This window comes from Antechinus flavipes, chromosome 4, assembly GCF_016432865.1.
Source record: "Antechinus flavipes isolate AdamAnt ecotype Samford, QLD, Australia chromosome 4, AdamAnt_v2, whole genome shotgun sequence".
Taxonomy (NCBI): Eukaryota; Metazoa; Chordata; class Mammalia; order Dasyuromorphia; family Dasyuridae; genus Antechinus; species Antechinus flavipes.
In genome coordinates this window covers 420,315,271-420,340,765 of record NC_067401.1, presented here as the reverse complement: position 1 = coordinate 420,340,765, position 25,495 = coordinate 420,315,271, and the positions used below count along the sequence as shown (strand labels likewise).

Here is a 25,495-nt window from a genome sequence, read left to right as displayed (position 1 = left end):
CTAGGAGACCTAATTTCTGTTTAGAAGATAAGCAAAATCCAGTCTGACAGAGCTCTTACCCTAAGGGAAGGAACTCCTCTCTTTAATCTCCTCCATTAAAGTTTAAACTGACCAAGCCTGTGAAGGAAAAAACCAAGCACAGAGGTCCAGATGGAAATGGCTTCCCTGCAAGATTGCTGGAAGCTGCTGAGTTTTGTGATCAAGCCTCTATCTCAGCAGGAACTGAAGACTTTTAGCCTACCCACCTCATTAAATGTTTACCAAAGTTGATTTTTACTTGTCAGAGGAATTCCTTTTCAGAAAGGATTTAAGGAACTTCAGGATTTCCCTCGACATCTTTGGTTATTGAGAGAAACAAATAAACATCAATTTACTACCAGCCCACCTAATAAATAAAATGATTATTATTACCCAGAAACTGTCAATTTCTTTCTTAATGACCTTATCAGCCTCCACTGTCTCCAAACACTCTAAGACTGTCTTGATTAGCATATCTTTAGACAGGTTTAGATCAAGTCAGTTAGCTATGTGGATTCCACCTGGCACCTACATTCCACTTTTATCTCTCTAAAAGATTCTGCCTCTGCTCCTCAGAGATTTTAAAACTAGTGTACCTTGAAAGGCAAACCTTATTCATTTATGACTCAGTGTTGTAATTGCTAGAGCCCCAGAAAAAGCTATTCACACAAATAGCACACCTTTCCTTGCTAACTCTTTTTCAGTACAAAACCTATTGTAAGGATCTTTCTTTTAATGGCTTCTTCCTCCTAGTTAATTGTAAATTCTACTAAGGAGCTTATCTTTCTCCTTGTTAATTCACATGATAGCAAAACTTTATAATCTCGTAGATGTCTTGTCATGGTTGCTTTATGTAGCAAACTTTTTTCTTATTTTTATTTTCAAAAAATATGCAGATAGTTTTGAACTTCACCCTAGCCAAACCTTGTGTTTCAAATTTTTTTCCTCCCTTCCTTTCCCCTACAATTTCCCATAGAAAGCAAGTAATGTGCATATGTTAAAAATGTGTGCAAGTCTTCTATATTTCCACAACTATCATGCTGCACAAGAAAAATCAGATCAAAAAGGGAAAAAAAATTGGAAAGAAAACAAAATTCAGGCAAACAACAACAATAATAACAAAAGTAAAAATACTATGTTGTGATCCACATTCAATTCCCACAGTTCCCTGTCTGGGTCATGTAGATAACTTCTATATAATATTCTTTTTACATCAATTGCTTTCCTGAATCTATTTCTATTTAACATGCCTGGTACCTATTTTACTCCTTCATAATGAAATATCTCTAACACCCTACATATACTCTGAAGTGTCACCCATTCTTTTTTCTAAAGTCCCTATCCACTTCTGTTTAAAACATGTAACTAACTTATCATGTATCTTTGCAAAAAAGTGACTTTTAAATTTGCATTCAAGACAACAGGGGAGACTCATTTCTAACAAATGATAAACCTGTTTTAATTTTTTGGTCCCTTTCACTCTTGGAAGCCTCTTTTTATATCTTGGATTTTTTTTTTTCCCTCTTAGTTCTTTAAACTGTCCAATGGAACTACTATTGGTAATAAGTTGGTCCTTCAAAATTCAATTTTAGCTATATAACAATTTTAATGTATTTATTTTAAATGAGAAATTTGCCCCTATCCACTTGCTTGATACTACCCACTAAACATTCCTTTCTTAAGAAAAAATTGGATGATATGCCTGGAACTCCAGGGGCTAGTAGTCAGTAGCAAACTAATACTTATCAGATTTGGGTATATCAGAATCATTAGCTAAATTGTTTAGAATATAAAATTCTGTTCTTTTTAATCAGGGACAGGCTGTCAGCTTCTTAACATGCAATACAAGCTAGAGATGATGAAAATGTTAGTTGTTTATATAGACTTACAACACTTAATTGTATAGTCATGAACTTAATAAGAATTAAAAAGTATAATAGAATCTATTAAAAGCAATTTAAAATATCCCTGTAATATGAAATTTTCACAAAGGCAGCATTTTATAAGGAAAATTACCAATTACTGCATGAATGTCAAACATATTTAAGTAATGTTAAATGACTTTCATTTAAAATGAGTTTAAAAAACATTTTAGGGGACAGCAGACTGTAGAATTTAAATATTTCATGAAAATTTAATTTGTCATTTCTGAGCAATCATTAATAGCTTTGACTGTTAAGCTATTTGTGCATATGGGAAAGTTTTTCCTTGGTGGCAGAAATAATTTTAAACTCTCACAGCTCCTTAACAGAGAATTTTTAACTTACAATTACTTTCAGGTGAAGATTCTGCTCTGCTCTAGAGGATCCGGTAATATGAAATCAAAGGGTACTGGCTATAAGGAAATACTATTTCTTAGCATGCAATATTGCAGGGTTTATTTTATACATATGAACAAATGTCCAATCAAATTTATTTAAGAACTTATAGGAGAAAATAAAAGTATCAAGTCATAATTAAACCATCTAATAAATAAAGAATATGATACTACTGACTTCTATAAATTAAAAAAGGCTTTAAAGGTTAAAAGTGACTAAATTATGTGTAAACTGGAAACTTTACTGGATACTGATCAAAATAAAATGAACAATTGGTTGGAAGAGAAACATACTTTGAAAAAGAAGACAAAAAAGGTTGAGAGGCAAAAGATTTGAATTTATCAGTATATTTGCCCTTTACTAGTCATATAATCTAGATAAAAGTCATTTCCATCTTTCTGGGACATAGTCTGCCCATCTACAAAAATGCTATGTAATATACATATTGATGAGGTTTTAAGTTTTGGGGAATCAAAATATGATGAGATCTATAGGATTGTCAGGGAACCAAATGATGAGATAGATTCAGGGAACCAAAATGAAGTTAGGGTTCCTGGTGGTCAGGGAGTTAAATTATGAGGTCTAGTGGAAGGTTAGGGGTTCAGGGAACCAAATGGAGAGGTTAGACTCCCCTACACCCCCTTGGGTTTCGGTGCATGGGTAGGGAGGTTTGGGGAATCCCATTCTGGTGGCGGAGAGATTCTTCGTAAAGGAATTTATGAACCCGAAAAGGCTAGACTGATAAAAAGAGGTTTATTATAGGCATTGGGAAGTAAAGTTTAGAGAAATCTCAACAGAGAGGCATAAAGTTCTCGTTGGGGAAATAAGTAAGGGAGATAAAGAGAGGGTAGCGCTGGAAAAGAATATTATTCCAGCGGGCAGAGGTTTCCTTGGCATAGCATGGCATAGCATAGCATGGCATGTTAGGACCTCTGCTAGGAGTGAATTCCAAGTTGCAGTTTTTATAAGGAAATCTGAGATAGAGCTTCAATTGAATGAGATTTCCTCAATGCTGTCACTGCCTCCAGGCCTACATGAAATCACTTACTGGGAGTGGTTGAGCCAACAATAGGGGTAAAAAGTCTTGGACCTGAATGCTTCAACTAGTCCCACCAAGATAATAGAATGAAGCTGTTTATCTTGTTTCCCTCAGGCAGGGTCCCAAAGACATAGGGTTCAAGGAGAATCTCTCCTTCAAGGAGTTTTAGAGAGTTTCAGCGTCCCTTTAATATGACTTTACAAAGTAATTAAATTTAGCTGGATTTCAATTTTAACTACATGATCTGTGTGGTCCTTTCCTAATGAAACATTTATGAATCAAATGAGATAATTTACATATAATAAAGTATTAGATAAATTAAATGATTGTTATAATTACTATTCAATATTCTTTTAATCATTCTTGGCTTGAGATAGAAACAGTATTAGTATATATTGCTATACTAGTAGTGACTATTAATGTTTTGCAAACTTATACAGATAAATGTTTAAAAAAATAATCAAATAAAAGTAATAATATTCATCCTCCATAAGCTCCCTAAAGACATCTAGCAGACAAATGAAGGAAATGTATTTGCATTTATTAACTGTATTTTGAAAATTTTTCATTCTAAGGAGTTCAAATGTTATAAGGATTGGTATAGCAAAATTTACTTAAAATGCTCTTAAGTATGCCTCGGTGCATATTTGTATTATTTTTGATCAGTGATAAATGGCCCAGTTCAAAGATATTTTTACTTAATGAATTTTCAAGGATACTTTCAGATCAATATTTTGAATTCAGGTATATTTCAACTGTTATTAAAGATAGTAAATACCTGTTTATAATTATTATTGTAGGTGTTCAGTAGATGCTGATTTCTTTCAAGTTACAAAATTCTGCTTCTTTGCAAAATCTAAATAGTTATATCCAGGTCCCTTAGCCTATAATTTCTGGGGATAATATTTTGGTCCTTACTTATCACTATAGAATTATCACTGCAGACCCATCATTCTCTATTAAAAAATCCACATGAATTAATAATAGCTAACATTTATATGCTACTTTAAGATTTACAAAGTACTTTACAAATATCATTTCATTTTAAACTTGAAACAGGATAAAAAAGTTAAGGTTAGGGTTTGGAGTTAAATGCACTTGCTATTTTACATGAAATAATAACAGACAAATAGAGGCTAGGTTACTTGTTCAGGATCATGAAATTAGTGTCTCAGCCATGTGAACTCAGCTCTTTCTTACCTGAGACCCAGTCCTTGCTCTCTCTGGCTATCTCTACAAGATATGGCCATTTATTTGATCTTTCTTTGTTTATATATTATTAATTAAAGGCATGACTGCCACCCACAAATTTGTTGACTGCTCCTGTATTGTGGCTACTGTACATGCCTTACCAAAAGAAAAACTGCTCATGATTACATTTGACAAAGCCAATGGGGTATTGTCAGCCAGGGTTTGATAAAGTGAAGTCTGTTTGTTCCTAAAGAATTTCTGAAAAATTTCAAATGTATCACTATGTTCTGAGAACATCTCTTGATTTTTTTTTCTAGATTATAAAGAAGTATTACTTTATTTGTAATAGCCTTGCTTGGAAAATTTTCCAATTCAAAATGAATATTAATGTGTTACTTGCTTTAAACATAGTATAGTATAATATAGTATAATATTGTATCCTATCGTATTGTACAGCACAGCACAGCACAGAATAGTACAAGTGTTGCTTGCTTTAAACATGCTCATTTCATTGAAACTTTGACTTCAGGATTCCCCTGAGTACCTTGTCAAATAAAATCTGTTTCTGTTTCTTGATAGTTTTAAGCTCAATGTATCTTGACCACTGGAGGAAATCAAGATTTTTGCAATCCTCTTCACACAGTTTCAATATACCTTTAAGAAGCAAGCTAACGCCTTCTATCTCTATGATGCTTTGGCAGACAGTAATAATTTTACAATTATCTAAGCCAAAGGACACTTTGATGGAAAAGAATTTTCGTGTATTTGTATATGTAGTATAACTATACAGAGAGGGATGATGGAGGGAATATTTATTGAGTGCCTTTGTGCTAAGCACTATATAAATATTACCTCATTTGATTCTTACTTCAATAATAATATATAGGTACTATCATTATTCCCATTTGTGAGAAAACTGAGGAAGAAAAAGTTTAAGTGAATGAGGCCAAATTTCACTCCAGGGCCACATGCTAATTGACTCTATATATAATCATGCCATCAATATAGTTAAATGATCAATAGGATGCTTTTATATGACTTCCCTCTGTAACTTAGAAGTCTGAACAGGTATATTTAAGAGTTGTGCAATGAGTTTCAAAATAAATAGATATTTTATTTCATATATTTCTACTACACCAATAAACCACAATTAAGGAACTTAAAAGACTGCATTATGATATCACATAACAAAAAGACATTGTGTCATAATATAGTTTAGGTCCACCTGTTAAATAAATAATTGATATCAAGTTGCTTTTTTTTATCCTTGTAACTTTCTGAAACACACATTTTGTTTCATAGTCAATATGCTATTTTCTCATAAGGATCTAAAGAGTTTTCTTTTAATTTCTTCCTTTTTTTCTTCCTTCCCTCCTTTTTTTTTTCTTTCCCTTGGTGATGTAAGCTATGATTGCTCTGTGTAAAATATATTTATATGTAATTGTTCTATATTTAAATAAATCACTGGTGTCCTCATCTTTGGGTAAGAGATATATTATATCTTCTGCTAAGAAAAATATAATCAATGTTCAGAAATATTAGAAAAACACTTCATTAATAATTCATTCATTTTAAACTAAAATGTTTACCCTTATAATTATACACCTTAGCTGGGCTTACAACTTTCAAATCTTATAGAAAAGCTGAGTTTTGGTCATCTCATTCGTGATGTTCTTCATTATGTCAACACAGTACTGAAAGTCTCTTTCCTGTTTGATCCAGCATTCACTTTCACTATATTAGATTTCTAGTAATCAGACATACCAGAGATTTTTCACATCCTACTTTCTCAAAGGAAAGTTCTCTCTCCTTCAATGTCTTTGCATCCTCATGTCTCAGAAGCACAACTTTTCAATGATTTGCAATACCATAGCTCTTGGCATCACATTAATATTTTGACTTCTGTTTTCAAATGCAATAAAAAGGAAAGTATAATTTCTAATATGCATTCATTTTCCAGATATGTTTTCTTTGTTCCTTTTTTGTTGTTTTTAATCAGGAAATATTATTTTCAAGTTTTCAACTACAAACAATCCTACAAAACGATTTTCCCATGGCAGTTTTGATATATCATGGATTGATTTAATAAATATTATTGTTACTGTTGTTATTGTTATTATTATCATTATTTGCTGAGGCAATTGGAGGGTCACACAGCCAAGAAGTGTTAAATGTTTGAGGCCAGATTTGAACTCAGCTTCTCCTGACTTCTGATACTGTTAAATAAGAATTTTGGAGGACTTTTGTGGAAGCCAAAGATGACATGTAAAGCCAGCAGATGACACAGAGCCTATGACCACATACTTACAAAACTTTACAATTAGGCAATGTAAACACTTTATAAAGGAAAAGAAAATTTAAATTTCTTCTCTGGTACAAAGCGAGGACCAAAAAATTTTACACAGATTTTTAAAATCACAGGGGTGCCATATCCATAACTACAATATGGAAAGGGTAACTGTATGCTATTACTTATTTGTATCTTGAAAGATACAAATTCTTCTGGTCTTAAAAATTTTCTTAATTTTGGTTATTGAATGAAGAACAACATTCTTTGACAGATCCAGCTCTCTTTCTTTGCTGCTTAGTATACAACAGCTGCCACAAATACTGCTGAGTTTTAAGTCTGCAAATATTTTCACACTTAAAATATTTTGGGAAAAGTAATTTCATTTCTGCCAAGTTATAGTAACATGATCTTCTCTGATTGTTGACTTGATAAGCGGATTTAATGCTTTCCCACTAAAAATAAGGTTTGGAAATTCCAGTCCCTGTATATCTATCTCATCTTCAAAATCACTTGAGATAATAGTATTGTTCTTGTCTTTAGTTCAATTATTAGACTGGATTTCTATAACTGGCTAAATTTAAGATTTTCAATGACCTAGGACAAATTCTCAATTTCTGCTTTTATTTCATTTAATTTGAGATTTGACTTCTTATTATTTCTGATTGGTCTCAGATATGTTTTTTGTCTAACTTAGAGCTAACACTACTACTGGCAAAAAGCAGAATTAAACTGTTTTCTATTACTGTTTCATTTCCAATTGTGTTATGATATAGTATAATCACATATGAAAACCATTCACATTTTTAGCCCAATCTACAGGTAATTGTGAACTGCCTACTTTACTCAGTGCATACTATCTTTAATGAAGCATTTATAGTAGGTGAGAACTGAGATTGCTAATCAAGCCCATAAAGCTGAGTTCAGTTTTCAGAGGAAATAGGTAAAGCACTTTGTTAGCAATTTGCTTTAACAAGGAGAAGCACCATTTGCTCACTGTTCTACATATTAAGCTAATTAATAACTACAACGTTCTCAAGTTAGATGAGCCTCCCACATAACCCATCTATTTCTTTTATTCACTGGAAAAAACTGCATCACATTGATCAATATGCCAATCCAATCACTGTTACCACAAGAATCCAGTTCATTAAGATTTAAAATTCCTGCAAGATCTGCACTACTATAATAGCAGTATCAAGGCACACAAATACATGACTATATTGGTACCCTGTCATTACCCTAAATTATTAATGTCTACAGTCTCCTATTTACTGTACAGATAAATATGTTGGCCTTTGTGGGAATATATTATTTGAAGGTATAATTATTAATGGATTATTATTATCACTATTTACTCTGAGCTCAAGGAGTATCGTTCAATATAGATGACAATTTGTCATATAAACTGTACAAGGGAATTCATATTTAGTTATGAGTATGGCTTTTCAGTTATCCTTTAAATATATAAACATGAACAAGAATTTCACACACACACACACACACACACACATACACACACAGACACACACACACAGAAGGAGTAAGAGAAGGAAGAAGAAAGGGAGGGAGGGAGGGAGGGAGGGAAGAAGGTAAGATCACACATATATTTATATACAATATAAAAACAAAGAGAATGAGGGAGGGAAGGGGGAAAGAGAGATAAAGGGAGAGGGAGAGAAGGAAAGGAAGAATTTTTTAAATTGTATGTCCAATTCATTGATCTGTTCTTTCTCTCTTCCCTGGAAGTAACCATTTAGAGATACAAATTTCCTCCTAAGTACTGCTTTGGCTGGATTCCATACATTTTGGTATGTTATATCCTTGGTGTTATTATCTTTAATGAAATTATTGATCATTTCTATGACTTTTTCTTTAAACAGCTTATTTTACAGGATTTAGTTATTTAATGTCCAATTAATTTTAAATCTGTGCTTCCAATGACCTTTATTATTTATTGCGTCATGGTCAGAAAAAAATGCATTTAACATTTCTACTCTTCTTTGTGACATTTATAATCCCTAATACAAAGTCAATTTTTGTCATTATGCCATGCACATCTAAAATATTGGTATACTATGTTTTTTATTCCCAATTCAATATTCTCTAAAAATTTATAGTATCTAACTTTTCTTAAATTCTTAAGTCCATTCCCCTTAACTTCTTAATTTTTGGAGTAACATGAATTTGAGAAGAGTAAATTGAGGTCTTCACAGGTTTTGCTGTTTATTCTCTCATATAAGTCATTTAACTTTTTCTTCAAGAATTTGAATTTATTTTTAATCATTTGATGTATATTTGTTCATTATTGTCAATACTTGTGTCTATAGTATCTTTTAGCAAAAGGTCTCTTTAAATCAGATTTATTTTTTCCAATTCACCAATCCTATTTTTCAAGGATTTTACTTCTTTATCCACTCTTTCTTTAACTGACTTCTCCAGGCTCTTTTGCCAAGCCTCCCTCTCCTTTTCCCAAGCTTCCCTCTCCTTTTGCCAAGCCTCCCTCTCCTTTTCCCAAGCTTCCCTCTCCTTTTGCCAAGCCTCACTCTGCTTTCCCCATTTTTCTTCTAGCTCCCTTGTGAGAGCCTTTTTAATCACTTCTATGAGGTTCATCTGTGCTGAGAAACAGATGATCTCCTCCTTTGGGGATTCACCTGGGGACTGTCTGTTTTTAGTCTCCTCAGGATTTAGAGTCTGCTCTCTATCTGTATAGAAGCTGTCAAGGGTTAAAGTCCTCTTCAGCTTCTTGCTCATTCTGTCTAATAATCAAAGACAAACTACCAAAGAAAAACAGAAAAAACTGGAGTCTTTCTTTGGGGGAGGGGCTGGGTATGTTATCGAGCTTCCTCTACAGACTACAGGGGGCAGGAGTGAGGCACTAGCAGGACTGTGCTGCGCCTGCGCTCTGAGATCCCAGAGCGTGCTGAGTCACTGTGGGGGGGGAAGGGAGGGCGGCCAGGTCCGGAGAGACTCCAGCTGTTTGGGGTTGTATTCTTTGGCCCGGTGTTTTTAGCTTCTCTGCTGGGCTGCTGACTTGCTGCCAGAGCAAAGTATCCAAACCTGTAGCGAAGCTCTCTCCGCAGAGACGGCTGCGATCACTCCCCACCCCCTCTCCAGTCTGCTCCCGTGCTCTCACTGCCGCTGCCCGCCGCCTGCGCCCGATCTAAAACCGTCCCAGCCCTCCAGTAAAGACAGACCTTTCTTGGCGAATCTCAAGGATGGCTTCTCTTGGTAACTATTTGTGGGTTTTTTTTTTTTTTCAGTCAAGCATTAATTCAGAGGCTTGTAATGAAATGGATAGTGAGAGAAAGCGTGGAGCTTATGCAGCTGTGAGCCTCCTCTCCGCCATCTTAACCAGAAAAAGAAAATTATAGACCAATCTCCCTAATGAATATTGATGCTAAAATCTTAAATAAAATATTAGCAAAAAGATTACAGAAAATCGTCACCAGGATAATACACTATGACCAAGTAGGATTTATACCAGGAATGCAGGGCTGGTTCAATATTAGGAAAACTATTAGCATAATTGACTATATCAATAACCAAACAAACAAAAACCATATGATCATCTCAATAGATGCAGAAAAAGCATTTGATAAAATCCAACATCCATTCCTAATAAAAACACTTGAGAGCATAGGAATAAATGGACTTTTCCTTAAAATAGTCAGGAGCATATATTTAAAACCATCAGTAAGCATCATATGCAATGGGGAAAAACTGGAACCTTTCCCAGTAAGATCTGCAGTGAAGCAAGGTTGCCCACTATCAACATTATTATTTAATATCGTATTAGAAACACTAGCCTCGGCAATAAGAGTCGAGAAAGATATTAAAGGAATTAGAGTAGGCAATGAGGAAACCAAACTATCACTCTTTGCAGATGATATGATGGTATACCTAGAGAACCCCAGAGATTCTACTAAAAAGCTATTGGAAATAATTCATAATTTTAGCAAAGTAGTTGGCTACAAAATAAATCCCCATAAATCTCAGCATTTTTATACATCACCAACAAAACCCAACAGCAAGAGATACAAAGAGAAATTCCATTCAGAATAACTGTTGATACCATAAAATATTTGGGAATCTATCTACCAAAGGAAAGTCAGGAATTATATGAGCAAAATTATAAAAAAGTCTCCACACAAATAAAGTCAGACATAAATAATTGGAAAAATATTAAGTGCTCTTGGATCGGCCGAGCAAACATAATAAAGATGACAATACTCCCTAAACTAATCTATTTATTTAGTGCTATACCAATCAGACTTCCAAGAAAATATTTTAATGATCTAGAAAAAATAACAACAAAATTCATATGGAACAATAAAAAGTCGAGAATCTCAAGGGAATTAATGAAAAAAAAAATCAAATGAAGGTGGCCTAGCTGTACCTGATCTAAAATTATATTATAAAGCAGCAGTCACCAAAACCATTTGGTATTGGCTAAGAAATAGATTAGTGGATCAGTGGAAAAGGCTAGGTTCACAAGACAGAATAGTCAACTATAGCAATCTAGTGTTTGACAAACCCAAAGCCCCTAACTTCTGGGAAAAGAATTCATTATTTGATAAAAACTGCTGGGATAATTGGAAATTAGTATGGCAGAAATTAGGCATGGACCCACACTTAACACCATATACCAAGATAAGATCAAAATGGGTCCATGACCTAGGCATAAAGAACGAGATTATAAATAAATTAGAGGAACATAGAATAGTTTATCTCTCAGACTTGTGGAGGAGAAAGAAATTTGTGACCAAAGGTAAACTAGAGACCATTACTGATCACAAAATAGAAAATTTTGATTACATCAAATTAAAAAGCCTTTGTACAAACAAAACGAATGCAAACAAGATTAGAAGGGAAGCAACAAACTAGGAAAACATCTTCACAGTTAAAGGTTCTGATAAAGGCCTCATTTCCAAAATATATAGAGAACTGACTCAAATTTATAAGAAATCAAGCCATTCTCCAATTGATAAATGGTCAAAGGATATGAACAGACAATTTTCAAAGGATGAAATTGAAACTATTACCACTCATATGAAAGAGTGTTCCAAATCATTATTGATCAGAGAAATGCAAATTAAGACAACTCTGAGATACCACTACACACCTGTCAGATTGGCTAAGATGACAGGAAAAAATAATGATGAATGTTGGAGGGAATGCGGGAAAACTGGGACACTAATGCATTGTTGGTGGAGTTGTGAACGAATCCAACCATTCTGGAGAGCAATCTGGAATTATGCCCAAAAAATTATCAAACTGTGCATACCCTTTGATCCAGCAGTGTTTCTACTGGGCTTATATCCCAAAGAAATACTAAAGAAGGGAAAGGGACCTGTATGTGCCAAAATGTTTGTAGCAGCCCTGTTTGTAGTGGCTAGAAACTGGAAAATGAATGGATGCCCATCAATTGGAGAATGGCTGGGTAAATTGTGGTATATGAATGTTATGGAATATTATTGTTCTGTAAGAAATGACCAGCAGGATGAATACAGAGAGGACTGGCGAGACTTACATGAACTGATGCTAAGTGAAATGAGCAGAACCAGGAGATCATTATACACTTCAACAACGATATTGTATGAGGACATATTTTGATGGAAGTGGATTTCTTTGACAAAGAGACCTGAGGTTCAATTGATAAATGACGGACAAAAGCAGCTACACCCAAAGAAAGAACACTGGGAAACAAATGTGAACTATCTGCATTCTTGTTTTTCTTCCCGGGTTATTTATACCTTCTGAATCCAATTCTCCCTATGCAACAAGAGAACTGTTCGGTTCTGCAAACATATATTGTATCTAGGATATACTGCAACATATCCAACATATAAAGGATTGCTTGCCATCTAGGGGAGGGGGTGGAGGGAGGCAGGGAAAAAAAAATCGGAACAGAAACGAGTGTCAATATAAAGTAATTATTAAATAAAAATTTTAAAAAATCAGATTTATTTTTGTTTTTGCTTTGTCTGAATTATGATTGATAATTTGGCCATTTCACTTCAGCTGAAACAAAATAGATTCTGTTCCTAATTTTAATTTAAATATTGCTCCTTCAATATTTATTATGCTCTCATTTTAACCCTGTCACATTCTGTGTCGAGTATATTTCTTGTAAGCAACATATAGCTGGATTCTGGTTTCCAAATCATTCTGCTAACTTCTATTTTATGGGTGAATTCATTCCATTCATTTTTTACAATTATGATTTTGAACTCTTACAAGAACACAATTATCAAATTAGCTCTTCCATAATAGTAACACGAAAACACAAGACAGCAATATTGTGAAGCCCCAAAGTACTGATTGCTATTTTTGGTAAAGTTGACCCGTAATAGAATTTTGACCATTTCTGAAACTGGAACTCAGTAATCCTAAAATCCTGTTAGGGTGTCTTAAGAATAAGTTTGCATACCTCCAAGAAGTAAGAGAGGAAAGATAAGGGTACCTTTTGCATCATCAGAACCTGAAGCCAAAAGTTTTGGGTCCATCAAATTAAAATCAACACTCCAACATCTTTTTTCATGTTCCTAGTTCCAAAAATAAAAGAAGCCAATATCAGAACACATTATCTTCAAATGGAAAAATTAAAGAAATTAAAAATATGTATATTTTGGTACTAATGCATTGTTATATGGAAGAGGAAAATGTTAAGCTAAATAAAGATGAAAGACAAGAACTTGTTTTTGGAAGAGACATATTAAATATACTTTTATGGCACTGTAATTCTAAAGAGATCTTTCTCAGCACTGTTCCTAGTTGAAATAACTTAAAGTTCAAATAGTACTACTATACTAAACAAAACACATAAAACTACAACTGAATGGTAAAATCAAAGTAAAAATGTGATTCCTTGATCATCATTTATTTGTATACATATAACAACAATAATAAAAAACTAGAACCTTTTCTTTACCTGGTAGACCTTTGACCTCTGTCCTGTGAATCCATCCCATAGGATGACTGTGCCTTCATAATCACTGCTGGCTAATAGATTCTTATGGTAACTACTCCAGCTGATACAGCTAAAAAGAGAATTAAAACATATTACTTTAAGTGACAATTTGTAAATCCAGGAATACCCAATATTTGAGTCATTGTATCATCAAAAATGTTTGGGCAGCCTAGGAAATCTTCTTTAAACTTGTGTAATTCTAAAGATTAAAAGGATTAATTAAGTATCAAGAAGCTAAGCTATTTATTGGGGAGTTAGGTGGTAGAATGGATAAAGTTCAGGGTCTGGAATCAGGAAAATTCACTTTCCTAAGTTAAAATTTGGCCTTACACACTTACTAGTTGGGTAACTCTGACCAAATTTGTCTTTGTTTCCTTATCTGTGAAATGAACTGGAAAAGGAAATGGCAAACCACACCAGCATCTTTGCTGACAAAACCCCAAATAGGGCCACAAAGTCAGATGTGACTGAAAACAACTGAACAACAAGATACTTATGCTATGAAGTGTATCACTTTTATTAAAGATATCACCACCAGTTTAAATCCTTTAAAGCAATGGAATCCAAGTTTTATTTCATATATCAGCTACATTCTATGCACTGCAACAAATGATTCTGTGAAAAAATTTCAATACTAACAAGTCATCTAGAACAAAATTTCTTACACTGTGGGTCACAAAACCATATTGCATAACTGAATGCAAGGGACACACAAAAAAATTGTTAACAGTAAAAAGTTTCTGAAAGTAATAACCAAAAACTAATTCAAAACCAAACGCATAATGAATCCAAGGTATTTCTGGAAGCACTTTGCGCATGTTGAATTGTCACATGATTTCACTGCAGCCTTGGCTGAACACACAATACTTGAACTTTGCACTGCGCATGTATGAACTCTGCCAGAAACACCCCAGCTCAAATCCAAGACATGTTGTATAAAAATGTTTCAGGCAAAAAGGGGTCATCAGTAGAAAAGGTTTAAGATGCCCTGATGTAGAAGGCTTCCTATTACAGTACAAGACCCCTCTGACCTAAAAAAAAAACTATGCTAGATCAAAATCTTTCATCTCTCCAATCTTGGCTCTAATTCCTAATGAAAGAGAAGCAAAAATGTTGACATGAGACACTGTTCATCCCTGTTCATCCCACCCACTGGATCCTACCCTCAACAAATTCAGCCTCCAAGTTTACACTTAAGGTTATACTCTGCCCCAAATATCTACACCTTTAAAACCTCATTTCTACCAACAAATGCTGCTTTAAACAATAATCTTATTTAGTGAATCACTAATATGCATCTGTGCAAATCTGTATTAGTGCTTTAAAAGAACTGACTCTTATTTACATACAATTCTAGGATTTACAAAGCACTTTCTAAAAATACTTTAAGATACTGTCTGATTAGATAATATCCACCTTTTAGATTTCATCTAAGAAATAGCAGCAACTATGGTCTAGTAGTAAAGAGAGGGTAATAGTACCCTGTTTCAGTCTCAGTTCCAAAACTTTCTAGCTGAATGATTTTGGGTTAACATCTCTCTTTTAATTTATTTATCTGTAAAATAGAAAATCATATTTATATCATCAAACAGCACAGAAAAATTCTACATTAGATTCTATGTGTTAGAAAAGATTGCAGTTTGTAAAGAAAGTGAAGCAAATCCTCAGAGATTACAACAGGATAGAGATGTTAAATGACTTGCTCAAAAATTTATTGTGATAAACAGAGTTGATTATGATGGAAGTCATGTACCTCAAAATTTAGTAATAATGCAATTATATGTGGTTCTTATGAAAAGAATGATTTTTTTAAAAAAACCATAAAGCATTACATAAATATGAGCTATAATTAAAGTTTTACTTAAACAACACTATTTAAAGAATTGCAAAAATTTAAAATTAGTAAGCTTTATTGTTATTAAAATCCTACCAGTTTTATAGAGACAGCAATGGAAGCTATAAGGTTATAATGTGGCAAATTCTTAAGACATTCAGTTAACATTGCACTGACTGGTCATTAATTATCTCAACACAAATACATTATTCTGAATGAGGTATTCCAAAAAGTAAGTTTTAATGTTACGGCAAAACAGGACATACTTTGTCATCATTAGGACTCTAAAAATTAAGTAATATTGTTGTTAATATTAAAATGTATAGAATAATATTAGAGTGTAAGAGATGGGCTTTTTTGGATTATATGCTCTCTGACTTCTTGTTTTAGAATATGATCATATGAAGAAAAATGCTACTTTTTCTACCCACCTATGTAAAGGCTAAACTTAGGATCAATGTACATAAGATAAAATTTTTCCATCAATTAGAATTATTGAAGAATAAAATAAAAATTTTCACATAATTTTTGAGTTTTCTGCCATCAGATATATTTAAGGATAGCCTCTTGTTGGACAGACTGAAAGAAAAGCTTTATATATATCATACATTTAGAATGTGGAGGGGGAAAGTGTGACAAACTAGAGGATATGCTTTTTTATTTTTGTATGATCCTTTCCACTTCTGAGGATCTGGGATTATAAACAATTTCCTTAGAGGGTTTTCAGCTAACAATACAAGACCAGAATCTTTCATTACCTGAGAGAATATACTTCTCTCAATATTCTCAAGACATTAAGGGTTTCCCACATATAAAATATATAGTTATCCTCAGGCTGGAGGAAAAGATCATTCCTTCCTTCAGATACTGTCATAGACTGCATAGTACTAACCACTGACTGCAAGTAATTTTGCATATGCCAAAATTCTATTTACATCTTTCAAAGCCCATCTTCTACAAAGAATCTTCCATTTTTAAAAAATGGAAGTAAGATGACATTTCTCATTTGGTTTCTGCATTCACATTCTGACTAAAATAAAAATAAAAAAAAAAAAACCCATATATAAGGGATACCTGTTGTATCTATTGCTCTTGTTTAACTTATTAGGAACATTTTCCATACATACTTTAAAAATTCAACTACAGGACTTACATATGATAATTCCTAAAAAACTTAAAAGAATTGATAATCACAAAATAGTAAAATTATTTATATGTATTGTATTAATGAAAACACAAAGCAATATACAGACCTGATTTTGGAATTACAGGTCATCTCATTTTCAGGGTAATGAATATCCACTGCATCCTGTATGACTGTCCCATATTCATATACTTTGATCTTCTTTGTTACCCCAGCAATGGCAAAATAGTCACAATCTCGGTCAAATTCAATACTAAATAGAAAAAGTACATGAGTTAGTAACTAAGTATACACAAAAACCTATGACATTAACCAAGAGAATACTTCAAGATGTTATATTCTAGTCCTAAGTATTTTTTGTTAGCCAGTATAAGATGACTTCTTGAAATAGTTTCAAACAGTGCTGAATTCCTATGTCCATATTAGATTATTATTAAGCTATTAAATTACAGAGAGAAAAAATCATGTGCAATTGTATATTGCCCCTCTGATAGATTGTATTTTTTATTATAAGCCATCTAAATAATTTTTTTAAACTTCACTTCTACTGACTACATGCTGTTGCTGTTTGTGAAAAGATAATCAAATAACAAGGCTGAATTCTCATACTGTGAGAATAGCGGGCGGGGAAATATTTGATGCATATGAATAAAGAAGTCAAAAGTTGATTAACAAGTGATTTCTTAAGATATTTCAGATTATGCTATATCTTGAGTTTTTGGGAGGTAAGGGATGGAATTTCCCAGATCTTAATATTAAATACCTAATAAAAATACATAGTCTGAAAGTATGTAAGCAGATGAGGAGTAGGGGGTGGGCATGGAACAAAACATATAATATAAAAATTTGAAGGGCCTAATAAAAATCTAAAAATTAAGTAGAGACATAGTATACACTACTTGGGATCAAAAGCCCTTTTTATGAAACTTGGATGAGGCTAAAATATATAACTACTGACTCTTTCAAGCCACAGATAAGTCAGTAACTTTCAAAATGTGTTAAGCAATTCCTTTTTTACTTAAAAAATTTCATATACAATTTGCATTAATAATTTATGATACTGATAATTTTCTAAGCTTGTATTTTGTTTCAAAAATATAACAAATTTAAACATATAATAAAATAACAATTACTGCACTGTATTCATTGTTTTGGATTTCTATATTTAGAAATAACAATGACATTCAAAGTTAGCTCCTCTTATTTTACAACTGAATAAATTGGGGTCCAAATGATTTTTTAAATTTTAGTATTTACACAAGTTAATGAGTTTAGTTTCCCTTTTTTTCTTCTAATTTTGTAGCGATTATATTTATAAACCTAAACCTACTCTTAAACCCTGGCAACATGATCTTCACATTGAAGATTTTTTTTAAAAATTTGATAATTGATATATACATTCACAGATTCATGATGAAAAGCATTCTTTTAAGAATTATTTTCAAAAAGGAGTAAAATTGCTAACAAGCCCTGATTTGATTGGAAGTATTTGCAAGTAAAAATGAACTGGGTTACACTTCATAAAAGGAATTAAAGTGATAGCAACTACAACTGGGATTTGCTTATATAAAAAATAGATTTTTCTTTTTGTAATAACTTCAGTAGGTGCTATCTTAATCTGGCTTAATCTGGCAGGCTTAACCTGCCCTCCTGCCCCCCAATAAGATGAGGCTATATAATAGAGACAATAAATTTACTTAAACTGCCTTAATTCACTGATATCTCATTTACTATTTGTTATTCTATAGATTCAAGTGCAACATAACTAAACTGAGTGTAGCTATTTACTTATCTGAATAAAAATTATGCTTTCAATCTTCTGCCACTGAGAAATATTAAAGTGCTCAATTATTAGATCCAGATTTTATGTTTCTCAGCTTCCTTGTTTGATGGATAGTTAGTTGTCTTTTCTGCAGAAGTACCTTCCACATTTCATGCCCCTAAGCTTTCTTTCTTCTTTCCCCTTTCTGTTTCTTGCTGGATTCAAAGTTATCATTATGCCAATGGCCTTAAAATATGTCTATATTTCATCTTTCTTCTATACTCCTCTCATCACCAACTGCATACTATTAATAGCCATCTACATTTCCCTTAAGCAAATAAATTCAACATACCTTAAACAAAATTCACCATCATACACTCAAAAACATTCCTTCCTTCTAACTTATTAATTATGGAGAATGGTACCACTTACTCTTACAGTACTTCTATGTATAATCTACTGTTAAGTCTCATTGATTTAATTTCTTCAGCATCTCTTTCTTCCAACCACAGAATGACCAATCTAATAAAGTCTTCATTATTTCTGGGTCAATTATCTTTTTAACAGCCTCCTTAAAAATGGGTATGCCTACATACCAACTCAAACTAATTCTCTTTTTAGAATGTAATGATCTTTTCAGTTACTACTAGAATAATTTTGTTTCTGCTCCCTACCTATTTTGGCCTTTCCAAGATAAATTTTCCTTATTGGCATTTTCACATGCCACTCTGTTTTCCTTGGGGACTCATTCTAAGACAATGTTAAAATAAAAACATTAATATGTCATTTGTATCCAATAAACCCACATGATAAATAATGCAGAGATGAGCTTCCATAAAAAATTCCACATCGATGTTGATTGAAATGAATCTGCTTATAATTGTGTTTTAACCTGCTTTAAGCAGAATTCCTTTTTTTGTTTTTTTTTAATAGTTTTTTAATTCTAAGTTTTAAGTTCCATATTCTCTCTCCCCCTGGGACAGTAAACATTCAGATGTATATGTGCAAATATGCAAAACATTCCCTACAAGTCATTTTGTACAAGAAGATTAAATAAAAGAAAAAATGAAGAAAGTGAAAAAAAGATCATGCTTCAGTCTGTAACCAATTAATAGAAGTTCTTTCTCTGTAGGTAGATGGTAAGCTTAATCATTAGTCTTTTGCAATTATCTTGGATCACTGTATTGCTGAGAAGAGATAAGTCATTCATACTTTCTTCATTGAACAATATTGCTTCTACTGCATACAACATTGTCCTGCTTCTATTCACATCTATGTATCAGTTCATTTAAGTCTTTCCAGGTTTTTCTGAAATCTAATTGTCACACACAATAATATTCCATTCTAATCACACAATAATATTTCATTACAATTACACATGGCAGTTTGTTTAACTATTCTTATCCCTTTGATTTCCAATTCTTAACAAGTATAAATAAATCTTATCTAAATACTTTTTATATTTAGGTCCCTTCTCCCTTCCCCCGCCTTTTTTTTTCCCTTCACGTCTTTGAGATATAGACCTAGCAGTAATATTAGTAGATCAAAATTTAACAGCCCTTTGGGCATAGTTCCAAATTATTCTCCACAGTTGTTGGATCATTTCACAATGCCATCAGCAGTGTATTAGTGTCCTAGTGCAATGACCAACATTTTCCTTTTTTGTTGTATTAGCCACTCCAATCGCTGCAAGGTGGTACCTCAGAGTCGTTTTAATTTGCAATTATCTGATCAATAGTGACTGGGAGCATTTATTTCATATGACTACAGATAACTCTGATTTCTTTGTCTGAAAACTATCTGTTCATATCCTTTGACCATTTATCAATTGGGGAATGACTTGTATTTTTATAAATTTGACTCAGCTCTGTATATATTTGAGAATTAAGATCTTTATCAGAAACAGTGGTTGCTAATTTTTTCCCCAGTTATCTATTTTTCTGATAATTTTGGCTATTCTGATTTTAACTGTGCCAAAACTATTTTATATAATCAAAATTATCTATTTTACATTTTGTAATGTTCTTTATATCTTATCTTAAATTCTTCCCTGATCCATAAATCTTCATAGTATCATCTTTTGTGTGTAAATCATGTTGGTCTATACCTAGGTTCTGCCATACTATTTTCCAGTTTTCCCAACAATTTTTGCCAAATGAGTTTGATTCAAAAGCTTGGATCTTGGAGGTTATCATATACTAGATTACTAGGGTCATATATATTCCTATTCCAGTATTATATATTCCTATATATATTCCTATAATGTAACTTGTCTCTTACCTAAAGATTAACTTTGTCATTATTCTATTTCTGCAAAAAAATTTTTGATAGTTTGGTATGTCACTGAGTAAATAGATTAATTTAGGTAGAACTGCCATTTTTGCTATATTGACTTGCAACACATGAGTACTTAATATTTTTCCAACTGTTTATATATGATTTTATTTGCATGAAAAGTGTTTTATAATTGTGTTCATATAGGTGCTAGGTTTGTCTTGACAGGTAAAACTCCCAACTATTTTATATTGGCTACAAAACAGAATTTCTCTTTCTTTCTCTTCCTGCAGGGCTTTGTTAATAAAATATGTAAATTTATTTTGTGTCCTACAACTGTGCTTAATTTGTTAATAATTTCAAGTAGTTTTTAGTTGATTCACTAGGATCTTCTAAGTATAATATCATATATGCAAAGATCAATAGTTCTACTTCCTCACTGCCTACTATGATTACTTTAATTTCTTTTTCTTCTCTTATTGTTATAGCTAACATTTCTAAGACAATGTTAATTAACAGAGGTGATAACAGGCACCTTTGCTTCATCCCTGATTCTATGGGAAGACTTGTAGCTTATTCTCATAACAAATGCTAATGACATATACGACATATTTTAAGATAAACTCCATTAATTCTTTTGCTCTCTGTTTTTAAGAGAAATTGATATTATATTTTGTCAAAAGCTCTTTTTTTTGCATTTATTGAGACAATCAATAAATTGATTTCTGTTGGTTTTGTAATTGATATGATTAATTATACTATTATTGGATCAGCCCTGCATTGCTGCTATAAATCCCACTTAGTCCAAGTGTATGATGCTTGTGATATTATTATAAACTCTTTGCTAATTTTAAAATTTAATAAATGCATCTATATACATTAGAAAATTGATCTATAATTTTCTCTCTCTGCCTTGGCTCTTCTTAGTTTGGGTATCAGTACCTTATTAGTATCATAAAAAGAATTTGTTTTTACCAGGATTCTTAAAATTAACTCCTAAAAATAGTAACTGAATTTTTTTTTTTTTAAGAAAGAAAGAAATAGCAGAACAATGAAGAAGAAAAGATCATTGGGGAAATATGCACAAAGTAAGAACTAGGAGCTTAATACTATCTTCATTATTTTATGAAAGGAACAGTAAACTTAAATTGTCATTATCCCTCTAAATAAAACCTTCTAAGAAAACATTTTTATGCCAATTACTAAGTAGGTAAATGGCAAGAGAAAAAAAAATGTCTTCTATAAATGACATTAACCTAGATAGCTAAAATGAATTTAAAAAATTTGTGAAAAATAAAAACTCAACTTAAAAATACAGGATCTATGAGAAAATGCTTATTAAGCTTCTGTCACTGTTATTACCCCATAAAGACCAACATAGGAACAATGGAACATAATGCTCCATGTTAAGGCATGTAGTCCAAAGTCTAAAGCAACACAATATCAATCCCTTGATGAAAACTTATAACAACTGATTCTATTTCAATCCCAAATGAATTCATTCCAATAAGCAACAACTAACACATTAAATCTAAAACTGTCACAAACAATATAAAAAATTGTTCTTCAATGCTACTAAATCTTACTAGTCTCTTATAGGTTTTCATTTTTTTCTGTTTTTAAGTTCTACATATATATAATTTAATATAGAGTATTCATAAAATCAAATATTCTTCATTTCATGACACACAAAATCTAGAAACCCTTTTAGCCCAGTTGTCAGGAGTTGGAGGTTTAAAATTGTTAATTTTACTCATGTCAAGGACAAGAACCAAAAAAAAAAAAAAAATTTATAAGGTTGAGGTTAGGGAACTAGGACATAAAATTAGCACTGATAAAATCTACTTTGAGAATCAAAGCATAACATAAAATCTAAGAGTTGGAAGGGGATCTCAAAGACTAACTAATATGCCCCAGCTTAACATTCCACAAGTGGTCATAAAGCCTTTACTTACAGACTTCCCCTGAGAAGGGACTTCAACATCCACTCCATCTTCTTCCACTTTCATCTAGTTCTAACTAATGAATTTTACTTTCATTTCGCCTTCCAGAACAACTTTAACCCTTCTTCCACAAAATAATCCTTTAATTGCTATTTCTAAGTCTAAATAAAAACAAAAAAAATATTTACTCTTTCTAGTTCCTCCAAATCTTTTCAAAAGATCTGTTTTCTAATCATGCCTTCCCCCAAATCTTATTTTTGAAACCCCAGTATAGAATTTTATACATTTATCCTTAATAAATTTAATCCTATTCATTCAAAAAAATTTTACTTTTCCAAGACTCATAAAAACAAATCCCCTATGTTCTACAATTTTGCCAGGAACAGAAGTCAAACTAATTTGAACAACAATTACAATATTCTTTTTTGAAAATTTGAAAAACACTCATTCTTTTCTAGTCCCACTGTACCTCTTCTGTTGTCGAAAATCATTTGCTAATCAAACCATTCTCCAATTGATAAACGGTCAAAGGATATGAACAGACAATTCTCAGACGAAGAAATTGAAACTATTTATAGACATATGAAAATATGCTCCAAATCATTATTAATCAGAGAAATGCAAATCAAGACAACTCTGAGATACCACTACACACCTGTCAGATTGGCTAGAATGACAGGGAAAGATAATGTGGAATGTTGGAGGGGATGTGGGAAAACAGGGACACTGATACATTGTTGGTGGAATTGTGAGCACATCAGCCATTCTGGAGAGCAATTTGGAACTATGGTCAAAAAGTTATCAAACTGTGCATACCCTTTGAACCAGCAGTGTTTCTACTGGGCTTATACCCTAAAGAGATACTAAAGAAGGGAAAGGGATCTGTATGTGCCAAAATGTTTGTGGCAGCCCTGTTTATAGTGGCTAGAAACTGGAAATTGAATGGATGCCCATCAATTGGAGAATGGTTGAGTAAATTGTGGTATATGAATGTTATGGAATATTACTGTTCTGTAAGGAATGACCAGCAGGATGAATACAGAAAGGACTGGAGAGACTTACATGAACTGATGCTAAGTGAAACGAGCAGAACCAGGAGATCATTATATACCTCAATAATGATACTGTTTGAGGATGTATTCTGATGGAAGTGGATCTCTTCGATAAAGAAAGCTTTAATTGATCAAAGATGGACAGAAGCAGCTACACCCAAAGAAAGAACACTAGGAAATGAATATAAGCTGTTTGCATTTTTTTTTTTCTTCCCGGGTTATTTATACCTTCTGAATTCAATTCTCCCTATGCAACAAGAAAACTGTTCAGTTCTGCACACATATATTGTATCTAGGATATACTGTAACCTATTCAACATGTAAAGAACTGCTTGCCATCTAGAGGAGGGGGTGGAGGGAGGGAGGGGAAAAATCGGAACAGAAGTGAATGCAAGGGATAATGCTGTAAAAAATTACCCTGGCATGGGTTCTATCAATAAAAAATTATTTAAAAAAAATCATTTGCTTATTCCTATCACATTCTAGGAAAAAGTTAACTGGGGTCTATAAACTCAAAATCATGAAGGACAGCCATATTGGACCTCTTTCCCCATTTATCTTTTCTTTATATTACTTGGTAACTATTTTTATACTACTCTTCCTGGTTTAAAGGTCTTTTTCCATGAAAAGGGAAACAAAAACCAAATAGGTATGAATTCAGGGTCATTTTGCTGTTCTTGGGATGATTTTTTGCCTCCCTTTTATTTACATCCCTTCTACTTTAAACAGAAGCCCTTGAGCATAACAAAAAAAAAAAAAAAAGTTTCTTATTTCTCTTGGAATAATTCCCTACCTGCTTTATTAATGACCGTATTTTCTTCAAAACTAGAGCATACTATACTGAAATATATGATACAGTCATTATTCTCTAAGGTTCTTGTTGTTTCCAATGCAACAATCTCATTATTCATTTAAAAAAAAAAATCAGGTCCAGCTAAAAGCCATTCCTTCATAGTGGTCAAAGGATTTGAAAAAATATTTTTCAAAGAAAGAATTACAAACCATTAACAATCATATAAAAGAATGTTACAAATTGCCATTAATAAAAGAAGTCAAACTATAGGGAGCTTTCACTTCATACCCAACAAACTGGCAAAAATGATAAAGATAAGAATAGACAACGGTAGAATTCTCAGAAGACAGGTATACGAGGTGCATTGTCGACGTAGCTGTGAATCAAGTATGATCCTTTTTTGTAAAAAAGTTGGAATTACATGAATAAAGTGATTAAAATGTGTAGTCATGCTATGACTCGAGATTCCACAGCTAGGCTTATACTCCAAGGACGCCATTTGTAAGAAGAAATTGTCCCAAAACACCAAGATATCAATACCAGCACTTTTTGTGACAGCAAAGGACTGGAAACAAAGTAGATGTCTATTGACTAGAGAATTATTAACTAAATCATGGTAGACTAAGGTAATGAATATTACTGAGCTACTGGAAACTACAAATATGAAGAACACAGAAATACATGGAAAGAGCTATGTGAAATAATACAAAGCCAAGAAAATAAACATGATGACTATAATGTAAAATAGAGACACTACAGAAAAATCCAAAATGAATGTGCAAAATTACAAAGTTTGGTTCCAAAGAAGAGACACAGGAAGACAGAACTTCACCCTACTTTCCTTCACTTCAGTGATCAGAGGTTCAC

General features: G+C 32.6%; 1 protein-coding gene across 4 annotated transcripts in view; it reads right to left on the bottom strand.

The window, feature by feature from the left end:
* The window catches only part of COP1 (COP1 E3 ubiquitin ligase), a 240,146-nt gene that overhangs the window by 95,970 nt on the left and 118,681 nt on the right, over nt 1-25,495 (bottom strand). For all 4 annotated transcript variants that reach the window (XM_051998899.1, XM_051998901.1, XM_051998900.1 and 1 more), the window contains 3 exons: nt 16,914-17,057; nt 13,788-13,896; nt 13,320-13,401 (listed from right to left, as the gene is read on the bottom strand). In XM_051998899.1, coding sequence (XP_051854859.1) covers nt 13,320-13,401; nt 13,788-13,896; nt 16,914-17,057 — 335 coding nt within the window. The remainder of the gene's footprint in view (nt 1-13,319; nt 13,402-13,787; nt 13,897-16,913; nt 17,058-25,495) is intronic.